The sequence below is a fragment of the Mixophyes fleayi genome, chromosome 11, assembly GCF_038048845.1.
Source record: "Mixophyes fleayi isolate aMixFle1 chromosome 11, aMixFle1.hap1, whole genome shotgun sequence".
In the NCBI taxonomy this organism is placed as follows: domain Eukaryota; kingdom Metazoa; phylum Chordata; class Amphibia; order Anura; family Limnodynastidae; genus Mixophyes; species Mixophyes fleayi.
Genome location: NC_134412.1, coordinates 85950854 through 85963233, shown reverse-complemented (window position 1 = coordinate 85963233; position 12380 = coordinate 85950854). Strand labels below are relative to the sequence as shown.

Sequence of the window (12380 nt, the reverse complement as noted above, 5' to 3'; positions counted from 1 at the left end):
AAGCCCAGCATTCTCCATCAGCATTTACTAACCGACTTCCTGTATTGCATGGAACTGCGAGACAGACACCCGCAGACCCTTTTTCCTGGGCTGCAGTCTATGCCTTCGGACCCCCATCTACCTCCATGTACAGATTCTCCACTTTTGTGGGGGAAGTGATTAACACTGTACAGTCTGAGAAGTGTATTCAGATACTTCAGTCCTTGCCCCGGTGGAGCTTACAGTCTAATTTACTTAGAACAAGTTTACACCCAATACAGGACAGAAGCCAATTAATCGATCTTTAATTCTTAGGACAGAGCGAGGAAAGGGGAACACTTGTAGGAGAGCCACCCAAACACAGAACCTGCAAATTCCATGCAAATTGGACATTGCAAGGGATTGAATCAACTTTACCATTGTGCTGCCCCCAAAATTTAAATTAAATGTTATGCTTGTCTCTGAAAGGGGTTGTTCACTTTGGAAGATAGAGCCCTGTTGTAGCTCTACGGAAGAATTGAGTCATCCATCGCTTTGTGCTGCAATTTAAGCTGGGTGGTTTATGGTGTGTGTGTGTGTGTGTGTGTGTGTGTGTGTGTGTGTGTGTGTGTGTGTGTGTGTTATATTGCATAGGACAAGGAAGCACACTAAAATCTGTTATCATTAACTCAATACAGTACACTCAATTGGTACATCGCAATTATAGCACCTATCTTTCCTTGACATATAGCAAATTAATGGGATCAAATGCTTTTAAAAAAAAAAGCATTTGGAGAACAAGAAAATTACATTTGTGACCTGTAAACCTAGTGGGAATTCTTATTTGTGGGATTAAGTGCGATATGAGGAGAGTTTGGAACAAAATGGACTTGGACCATCATTAAATAATAGTAGTGTGTCCATGCTGAGACCACATCCCACTGCAGACATACTGTTTCACTCTCATTTGAGCTCATTAGTGCAGGATAAGGGTTTCCTTCTCGGCATGCTGCACAACATGTATTTGCAATCCCTGTATTGTTAATGACTGGGCTAAATAACACTTAACAGACAATGAAAGATAATTAATACAAGTTATTGTTTCTCTTTGAAGACTTAACGACCTTTGAAGGACACTGCTTTTTATTTTCTAGGCTACCCAGGAGGAGTTGAAGGCGTCGTACCGCAGAATGTGCATGCTGTACCATCCCGACAAGCACAGGGACCCTGAACTGAAAAAGCAAGCCGAGCTGCTGTTTAACCTTGTCCACCAGGCCTATGAAGGTCAGTGGATATTTAAGATTTGCTAAAAGTGCCTGGGTGGCAGATATTGAATTTTTCTCGCAGCCCTTGAATTGTGTGTCTGGCAGGAGAGACGTTCCTTTGAGGTTTTCCAAGATGACGGCTAGTTTTGCACCTTTTGTCTCACCTAGGTCTCCCGGATCAATAGCTGCTCGTGGAAATTAGAAATCTGCCTAATTATTGAAATAATTATTTTTTAAATGGTGACAGGTCACTAATGTGCAGGTCGCTGAATTGGAAATCCGAGCGGCGGGCAGACAATTATTCAAGCAAATTGGGAGTCATTAACCCTCTATTATGTGTATTTGTCATCCCCAAAAAGGGTGGATTGAGCTAATTAGATTGATGAAGGTCATATTATTATTATTATTATTATTATTATTATTATTATTGATATAATTATTATTATTATTATTGATATTATTGTTTTTATTGATATTATTACTATATTGAAATTTTTATTATTTTGGTACTATTATTTTGATATTATGTTATTGTTGTTGTTTGTGTAGCGCATGCAATTTTATGCTAAGATTCATGTTTCTCTGACCAGTTGAGCTTACTCTCTTTATTGCGTGGAGCACAGGTTAAAAAAAAAACCCCACAATAAAAATAACTAGTCCACAGATTCAAGGAGTAAACACTGGGATTTGGACAGCCCTATAAAAATCTCTTAGTGTTATTGTTTTTTAGTGCAGGGAACCACAGGGCTGTTCCTTCTCCAATTATATGTTTTATACAGACATTTGCTTGTAATTTAAAGGGTCATTTAAGCAAACTAATTATTCGGCCTGTATAACAAAATAGACCATCACAACTCCATTGTTACACTACTTGTTTTCTCTTTCACATCTCCTTCACAACTCCATTGTTACGCTACTTGTTTTCTCTTTCACATCTCCATCACAACTCCATTGTTACACTACTTGTTTTCTCTTTCACATCTCCTTCACAACTCCATTGTTACGCTACTTGTTTTCTCTTTCACATCTCCTTCACAACTCCATTGTTACGCTACTTGTTTTCTCTTTCACATCTCCATCACAACTCCATTGTTACACTACTTGTTTTCTCTTTCACATCTCCTTCACAACTCCATTGTTACGCTACTTGTTTTCTCTTTCACATCTCCTTCACAACTCCATTGTTACGCTACTTGTTTTCTCTTTCACATCTTCTTCACAACTCCATTGTTACGCTAATTGTTTTCTCTTTCACATCTCCTTCACAACTCCATTGTTACGCTAATTGTTTTCTCTTTCACATCTCCTTCACAACTCCATTGTTACGCTACTTGTTTTCTCTTTCACATCTCCTTCACAACTCCATTGTTACGCTACTTGTTTTCACTTTCACGTCTCCTTCACAATTCCATTGTTACGCTACTTGTTTTCTCTGAATTCCTGCATTTTTAGACTATATGCCACTGGTTCAGTGGCATAGGTGATTGGGCTGGCCCTTTGTCTCTCCATGGTCCCCTATCTTGTTTGCCCATTATTATTTTTGAAGTGTTGGGAGGGAAGCATTCCTGCAACTGCTGTAAATGCCCTACCTCAAATCAGCAGTTAATACACACAAGCAGCACAATAGTGTGTGTGTGTGGGGGGGATGGGGGGATATTTTGAAGACTTTACCAATTCCAGTCTGAAATACTGAACTGCAATTCGAAGCCAGGGATCAGAAAATATATGAACATATGAGACTTAATTAGCCATATAGTTAAAAGTTTCTAAGTTTTTGCAAAAGTTCAGGAAAAGAATACTTGAAAATTGGCAAAGTGTATAGCTGAATTCTTGAAGAAGCTTCCATTTGTTTTATTGTGTTTTCTGCATAGACCGGTTGTATATAAACCAGCACAATGCTGCTAATAAGCATCACTGTTTTGTCCTGAGGAAATACTTGAAGCTCTTCTATTTATTCTGCGTAGGAATCAATAAGATTTTCTGTTGGTCAAGCTGCTGCAGGTGATTGTGAGAAGGGTGTTTTGTTGCAGAAATGAACGATCAGTCGGAGGTTGTTAGCTGAGGCTGTTTGTTCGGCTTTGTAGAAGCGGTGGACAAAACAAAACCTGTCTAGGCATGAGTCCTGGGGCTGGCTGAAAGAAAGCGCTTCCTACATGTGGACTGTTAATGATGAAGATTGTTGTTTATAAGCACGGTAGCTCAGTGGTTAGCACTTCTGCCTTACAGCACTGGGGTCATAAGTTCGATTCCCGACCATGGCCTTATCTGTGAGGAGTTTGTATGTTCTCCCCGTGTTTGCGTGGGTTTCCTCCGGGTGCTCTGGTTTCCTCCCACTCTCCAAAAACATACTCATAGGTTAATTGGATTCAGTTCAGCGGGATGCATCTCCGGAGCGGCTGTATGCATCTCCGGAGCGGCTAGCAATTTGCGCAGCAGGACGTCGCAGTGATGTCCACGCTGCACAACGCCAGCATTCTCCCCCTATGTCCGAACCTATGTGGTTTTTCCACAGAGACCAGCCTGCCCTGACCCAAGGCTGTTAACATTGCAGAATCAGGACTTTATTTAGAGTTGGGGGCCAAACAGACCACAACTGTCTGCCCACTTTGGTCTTCCACGCCAGTTCAGTAGTGAACCTAATTAATTGCCCTTTTTATCCATTGTTTGCAGAATATAGATTTTACATAAATGTTTCATAATAAATGTGTCTCTAAGTAAGTTTATAATACTTTTTTGTTTGTTTATTTTGCGCTCGTAACTGTGTTTTTGTTGTTGTTTTTTGTGTGATTATGAAACTGGGAAATTTTAAATTAAGGTTCTACCGTCATCGCAGAGCAACGTGTCTGCCGTAATACGTTTTATTTGCATTGTTTTCACGCCTGTTATAACAACGTCTTTTTTTTTTATTTATTTATTTTATTTGAGGGTGAACTTTTTTTTACGTTTTTGATGAGATCCTTTCTGTATATCTTTGCAAGAAAGATAATAAAAAATGGATTTCGACATCACTCTGCGAGACAGAAACTATTTATGTTTGTCTAGGCTAGGAGGCATAATTGAGCAAATTAGTTTCTTATAGTTGCAATTAAACGAACTTGATTACACTACTCTAATCCAAGAGCTTTTTGCATTATGATAGGAAGAGATAAAAGTCATTGGATCAATGACAAACCCTTTAAGTGATGTGTTAACGGCTACGATTTAACCCCCAAAGTTGGATGTGCAGCATCTTGTATTGACTATGCTCAGCTATTTTTTATTTTACAGGTTTCCATCACCCCCTCCCTCTTGCAGACTAATCGCCCATAATTCATACAATGGTCTGTTTTGAAAACACACAAGTCGTTCTCTTGTAATTAGGCTGGGAGAGAACCTTGCATCGTAGCCTGAAGTTTCCGAACGATAGAAGTGTGTCAGGAGTCCTGTTTACCATCTTTGCTTTGAAATGTGTTTTTAATGGCCGGCGCAACAGCTTAGAATGAGGCAGATGATAAATTAATGTAAAGATAATACATTCTTATCAGAGGTAATGTACCCATCCGAGGCAGATGTACAAAAATCAATTTGTAGAGTGGTTTTGATCTAAACAGTCTCTCTGATTATACTGCTGCTATCTGTGATTGTTCCTTCGCGCTCTCTATTTCCGCCGTGTTCTATTTTGCATTTTGTAGACGTTAAGAACAAACGTCATGAAGCAGACAAGTCTTTTTTTTAAACTTTGGGGGACGGTTATGAAAACTGGTGCAAAAGGTGTTGTTGACCATAGGAACGAAATATGTTTGACCTTTTTTCTTTGTACTAATTTTCATAAATGTTCACCAATGTAGTTTGTTTTTGTTTGTTTGTTTTTTTAAAATACTTTTCACATTCTTGAGTGTGATAAATCTTGATCTAGTAAAGACACATTTGTAAGTAACTGTATTTGATTTAAAGGGGTCCTCTGTCTAAAATTTGTTTCCTGCAGCACACAGGCTCCTCTTTCCGACGATGCGTCAGTGATGGCTGACAGACCCCCTGTTTACTATGCATGTCCGAGTTCATGGTAATCTGACAAAAATAATTTCCTAGCATTTTATCTGCTGCTGAAGCCAACCTCAAGTAGAGATCTAGTACATGGCATTGGTGGGTTAATTGTTTTTTGGTGTCTATTTACTATGCAGGCATCTGTCAAATTTGATAGGCTTATGGAGAAGAGGAGCAGAGAGGGCATTGAGTAGGGGGTTGGAGCAGGGGACGGCGCGGAAATGGGAGGTTGGGGTCGGCGAGGGAGCAGGAGGCTGGAGCTGGGGACGCAGAGGAATTAGCGAGGAGTGGGAGGCTGGAGCAGGGGATGGCGGGGGTTAGGAGGCTGGGGGACGGTGGGAGTGAGGGTCGGCGAGGAATTGGGAGGCTGGAGCGGGGGACAGTGAGGAATCAAAAGGCTGGAGCTAGGGATGGCGCGGAATTGGGAGGCTGGAGCAGGAGACGGCGGGGGTTAGGAGGCTGGAGCTGGGGACGCCAAGGAATTGTCGAGGAGTGGGAGGCTGGAGCTGGGGACGGCGTGGAATTGGGAGGCTGGGGGACGGTGGGAGTGAGGGTCGGCGAGGAATTGGGAGGCTGGAGCGGGGAACAGTGAGGAATCGAAAGGCTGGAGCTAGGGATGGCGCGGAATTGGGAGGCTGGAGCGGGGGATGGCGAGGAGTGGGAGGCTGGAGCAGGAGACGGCGGGGGTTAGGAGGCTGGAGCTGGGGACGCCAAGGAATTGTCGAGGAGTGGGAGGCTGGAGCTGGGGACGGCATGGAATTGGGAGGCTGGGGGACGGTGGGAGTGAGGGTCGGCGAGGAATTGGGAGGCTGGAGCGGGGGACAGTGAGGAATCGAAAGGCTGGAGCTAGGGATGGCGCGGAATTGGGAGGCTGGAGCGGGGGACAGTATGGAATCGGGAGCGGGGGGGGGGGCGGCGAGGAATTGGGAGGCTGGAGCAGGGGACGGCGAGGGGTGGGAGACTGGAGCGGTGAAAGGACCAGTCCTGATCCTGTTTGTGTCTCAGGGCAATGAAAATAAACTGACTTTATCTGCTCATGTAAAAGAATACCTGAAAGCCAAGAGGATGCAATAAAAATATAGCAGTTTATTTAGTAAAGGCTGCAGGTCACGTACATATCAGTAAATGGAAGTCATCTGAAGGTGGACAACCCCTCTACAATTCATTTTGTGTTGAACATACTGGTGACGGCTTCCGTTCTGTTTTTATATTATTACTGTTTCAGAGGTTTTATCAGTACACCTAACCCTGAGTAACTCGGGAGTATTTGGCCACTGATAAGGACTCGCCACTAAATAGTGCAAAGTGATATAAGAACCTTTTGGTTACATGTATTCCACCCACACCAGTCTCTGTACTGAGGAATCTGCACTACCGAGCCCTTTCCTCACTACTTCTTCAAGCTATCGCCTCCTCTTCACCATCCTGTACCATTTTTTTGTGTCTTCCCCTTCCCTGTAGGATATAAGCTCTCAGGAGCAGGGTCCTCTTTCCTGGTGTTCTCCATTTACTAGTCCATCACCCCTGTACTGGTTGGCCTGCTTCCGTGCCCCGGTTCAGGCCTACTTCACATAGACATTACAGTCACTCACTCGCTGTCCTTTAATAATCTCCTCTGCTTTACCAAGTTATCTGTGTATTTGTTGTTTAAGCAGTATGTCTGGTCTTTGTATTCATTGCTAGAAATTGGGTTCTCTCAGCATTAATCCATGTGGGTTCTGGTTTCCAATTTGTAAATAAAATCCCATTTTAACGCCCTCTATAAAGATTAGGAATAGGGTTTCATTTAGGGCTATGGAGAGATAAACCGTATATTTAACGCAATCCAACCAACCATAAGCCTAACCCTCTATTTAAAAGTCTGACCCTAACCCCACACCGTAAGTGAAACCTTATTCCTCACCCTAATGAGAGTCGTTAAATATGACATTTTATTTAAAGTTTGAAATTAGCACCAATGAAACACAGCTGGGACGGAGACCGATTTTTTTTTTATTATTATTATTTTTTTCCCCACACCTGTTGTCTCTTTAAGAGCTAAAGTCAGCCATGGTCCGTAACATGCACAGCACTGGGAGAGACCAAACTATATGTAATACCGGATCTCGTACAGATTGCCTCCCTGTATGTGTGGGGGCAAACTGCACAGTAATCTTGTCGCCCTCGGCCAGAGCGGAGAGTTTACCGTGTGCATGGTTGGCTTTACACAGAGGATATTGCATTTGTTTATTTATTTACACCATGCCTGTTTTCTGCATTGCAGTGCTTAGCGATCCACAGTCGAGAGCCATCTATGACATATATGGAAAGAGAGGACTGGATATGGAAGGATGGGAGGTAAGATGTATTGTTTAACCTGGTATGCCAATATCCTTACGTTTTGGCATTGTTTAAATTAAAAAAAATATAAAATCTCCAAGTCCTGTTTATGGTGTTATTGCAAAGTAACTGTGCAAACTAGTTAGCTGTAGGGTCATTAAGAGGGTGCAATACACCTTACAGCCTGTGGTGGCGCTGCATTCCTACATCCTATTATTTGGGCAAAGCAAATATTTGCAGTACAGGACGTTACAGCTGGTGCTGTGTGTGTGTGTATTAAATTAATTGTAGTAATTAAACTATTTTAATTATTAATTCATTTTGAGTTTCCATTGGTCACAGCTTCAAATAAAACCTGGGTTCACAGATCACACTAAAATGTTGTTATGGTAAAATTGAGCTGCTTAGTAGAATTGTTTCTCAAATACTATTGTTATAAAGAGTGTCTAGTGAGTGATACTTATTGCTTCCCCATAGACTCCCACTAACAGAGTGTACAACAGGTAGATCCGCTGCTGTTATGAAACTGTTGTGTAACATCGGAGCTTAATAATGTGTATTAGAGTCTGTAATTGCCGTTTTGGTTTGTCGGTAGCTACAAAGAGGTCCGGTTGGGGGCTCATTATTTTCTTATAAAGTGCCAGCTTGTTAGGATTGTTTTAATGATATGAAGTTTTCATTCTTCCTTTCAAGGGGGAGGGAGGGGGTTAAGAGTTCTGCAGAGATTAGAAAGTTAGTTAGGATATAAAGGTCTGTATAACCGTGCTTTTCATGCTGAGATTTGAATAAGCATCTCATTGCAGAAACCTTACATCATAGTAGAGATAAAAGCAATTATTTTCTTCCAGGTGACTACTGCCATATAGGCGTGTGAAATGGTGCAGGTATAGACACTAATAGGCATTTTAACTTTAAACATTTTGTTTTCAGTTGCCGTTCATCAAATGTAAGTAACATTTCATCCCGATAGAACCCAGTGCTTACCTGCTGTGTTTGCCTGCAGCTAGCAGGCAACGTAAGCACCAAGTGATTGGAAGCTGTGTGAATCAGCCTGCAGCGTATCATCGAGAATGTAGCAGTAACTCCCGTGGCTTAATCACATAGCGCCCATGTGTTGCTCGTCTGAAAGTGAGGCTAAAAGAGGGCTAAGAAACAAGCAAAACATACTGAAGTTAGAGAGGTTAGCCGGGCATGTTCTATAGTTTCCAGAAAACCATAAATAACATATAACTATGAAGTCAGATAATGAAACAGCCGTCGGCTCTGAACTGATAATGCATTTTATAATTTATTTTTTACAACCTGTTAAAGCTTAGTACAGTAATTAATTAACAATAATACAGGTTAAAAAAGTAAAATAGTTATAGATCTACATCGCTACGTGTTAAGTGCTCTCTCCAACAATTGCAAAGCCATAAAGATTTATTCCAAAATAGAAAAAATAACAACATTTTTATGTTTTACTATAAGCTTTGTTCGGATTATATTTTTTAAATTTGACAGATCCAACTTTAAAATATGCCTAAATTTAAAGGTGAATAACACCTAATCTCAATATCTGTTTTCTCTTCTGAAATAGCAGCACTGCTTGCGTCCCATGGTCGAGAGACTTGAGGGTCAGGAGTTACCTTGGCCGTGGCTGTAACGAATGTTTATCAAAAAGTGACAGCTAGTAGAATGTTGAACGCAAACGCAGGGCACTGAGCTGTTTATTGTCCAATGAAATCCATTTTCCTGCCATGAAATTTTATGCCTTTCTAAAACTATAATTATTTTGTTTAACTTTATGGTTCGTCCACACCAGGGTTTTCTAGAACATTCGTTGAGAAAACCACCCTAGAAATAGAGTATATAGAAGTGTCCTCTATACAGTATCGGCATCATCAACATTTATTTATATAGCGCCAGCAGATTCCGTAGCGCTTTACGTTTGGGAACAAACATTAATAAAACAATGCTGGGTAATACATACAGAGAGGTAAGAGAACCCTGCTTACAATCTATGGGACAATGGGAGTTTGAAACACAAGGGCATGTGCTACATCATATTGCACACTGGACCAGCTAGAATGCAAAGGTAAAAGTATTGAGTGGGCTGTGTGTGTAGCAATGTTGGTCAGAGGGTTGTTGTCTTTTGTTAGCTGTGTAGAGGGTGATAATAGGGTAACCTAGAGAGATAAAGATGGTGGTTGAGGAATATTATAAGCTTGTCTGAAGAGGTGGGGTTTCGGAGAACGCTTGAAGGTTTAAAGACTAGAGAAAGTATAGTCTAGTATATAATTTCTCCAGCCGGTTTCTCCGGTTGAGTTCCTTTTGGAATGCAGATAGGGAAACCACTTGTGTGGATGAGCTATAAAGGATTTGCAAATACCTATGCTGGATGGAAAATGACGTCAAGGGGCGGGATGTGAGGGATATAACAGAGCTTTCTGTACTGTCCAAAAGAGCTCACTACATAAAGGGAAATGTGAATTGTTTTATATATGGAAGAATACACCCTTTACTGTGAAATATGAGGACCTTTGGCATGATTGTTTTTTTGCTTAATTCTGTGTTTTTGGGGGATGTTGCACTGAGAGAAAGGAATGGTGTCTCAGCTGTGTTTCGTGAGGGCCGCTGCTTTGTGCAGGGGTAGTGCTGGGCATACTGTTGGCAGTGTGATCTCTGGCTGAGGTAAAAAGAATGAAGGAGAGAAGCCGCAGGTATTGTTCAATCATAATGTGCAACAAATGGACTTAAGGAATTTAGGTGCAGAATTTGCACTGAGCCACAGCAAATAATCGATAATTAGTTTGAACTAAACTTTGGACCTAAACAAAATTTTAGCAACTGAGCCATTCTGCCATGGGCGAGGTATGTCCTAAACTAGACACCATAGTGAAAGATATTGTCTTTGATGACTGGTGATGTCAGAGATTGGCAAGGATATCTTTTACTGCTGTATATACAGGTATTCACACCAGTCATTGATTATATTCATAGATGTCTACTGGGCTCCTGGATTAGGGTGGACTCCGTGAGAGCAAACCGTTTTCAGTGAAAACTCTTTCCTGCCTCCATATTGTGCCATTTAGACCCACCTGCCTCCGTTCTCACCACACGTGGGCAGGGGTGATATAAACCGTCTTTCACTCTGTACAAATATGGATTACACTGCCGTTGGGTAAACCGGGAAAACCAGAAGTGATGGCAAAACACAGAAGAACAAGTGTTTACTTCTTTTTAAGAAATTATTTATCCCAGCAGACTCTCTCTTTAATCCATCTTTTTGAGTTTGATGAGAATTGACTGCCAGACATTTTCACCTTGGAGTGAGCCCTTCGCAGTGTCTCCTAAATTTGTAAATCATGTTACAATTTGATGACTTCAAACGAAAAGGACCAGCACCTTTTTTTCTTCAGTATGTCACCAAAACTGTCACGGATAACGTAATTTAGAGTTATTAATTCTCCCTTGTAAAGGTTAAACTCTTTCAGTGCTATACAACAAATCTCCACCTGCCTGCTGCGTGCAGCCACTATTCTGTATGTATAGGCTGGATAGAATGTAGGGTTTAGTTACCTAATGTGATGCCACGGTAGTAAATACTACGCCGGTTTGGTACACTCCTGTTGAAAATTACAAATTTTCACTATTAAAAATGAACATATCTCTGTGAAAGCCTCTCTGATGTCCTCAGTCACTGACTTGCACCATGCTAGGATAGAAAATGTTTAGTTATCTTTACAATCGGGCGACAGATAAAGTTGATTCCTAAATATGCAACCAGGGGTGGCTAGTTAATGGCCGATCAGGGAGCTAACTTGAGAATGTGGCACAGTGTAGTGAGCAACAGGGCAAGAGATATTTTAGCAGCAATATGACAGAACAACATTGCTTTTCTGGTTATAATGTTGCAGTTTATGGTGTGCTGGTCATTTTTTGGGGTGGTAATGGGTTGATTCTGTAGTACAGGTTCCATAGTCTAGTTATTGAGAGCATGATATGCTTTATATTTTGGAGAATAATATGTTGGTTGTTGCGGGCTGCGACACGCTGGTCTTTACCCAGTTGCTGGTTGATTCATTCAAGTGAACACAATTACCTTGTTTAGTGGATCCCAGACTTTCTCAGTTCAAGGCGTTCTTAGGCTGTCCATATTTCTAGGCACTCCAAAGCCAAAATAATTACCAAGTGGTCCCCCGCCTTGTTAACCACTGACCCCGGCCGCGGCACCCATGTGACAACGCCGTGGCACCCCAATGAACGGTTTGGGAGCCGTTGACCTAGTTAAACAGATACTGTGACCATTGAATTTGTTAGAATTCTTCTGTCTACGTACAACCACCATGGGCTCCTCTAAGCGCCTGTCTAAGGATTGGGTAATGAAGAGAAATCATTATTACCCGGCAGGGACCAGCTGATCAGCCCACTGTGCAGCAAAGTCGTACAAAGCGCAAAACTTCATTCCAGAGTGGCAGTAACCGTATTTCTCGTAGCCGTTTTATTGCGCAGTGTTTACTAGCGCTATGGAAACAATGTTTTTTCCCATCTGCTAAGCTTTAAAAGAAAACTATTGTAAAATACAGTTTTAATTAGTAGTGAAAAATCTTACACAATTAAATATTGCAATTTCATTTAAAAACAAAGAAAAAAACAAAACTGTTTCTTGTAGATTCATTCTAAGCCTCTTTGTCAATAGCAATAATGGTGACATCTCCCCGTCCGCTCAGTGTTCTCTTGCTAGTGAGAGGAACTCGATCTTAGATTATGAGTGAGCACTCAAACTTACGCTTACGTCCTCACAAAGGCTGGTCTCCTTAGCCAGTTAGCCCC

General features: G+C 41.5%; 1 protein-coding gene across 2 annotated transcripts in view; it reads left to right on the top strand.

The window, feature by feature from the left end:
• The window catches only part of DNAJC11 (DnaJ heat shock protein family (Hsp40) member C11), a 155753-nt gene that overhangs the window by 92864 nt on the left and 50509 nt on the right, over positions 1-12380 (top strand). For both annotated transcript variants that reach the window (XM_075190089.1, XM_075190088.1), the window contains exons 2-3: positions 1113-1242; positions 7510-7583. In XM_075190089.1, the coding sequence (XP_075046190.1) occupies positions 1149-1242; positions 7510-7583 (168 nt within the window). In that variant the 5' untranslated portion in view covers positions 1113-1148. The remainder of the gene's footprint in view (positions 1-1112; positions 1243-7509; positions 7584-12380) is intronic.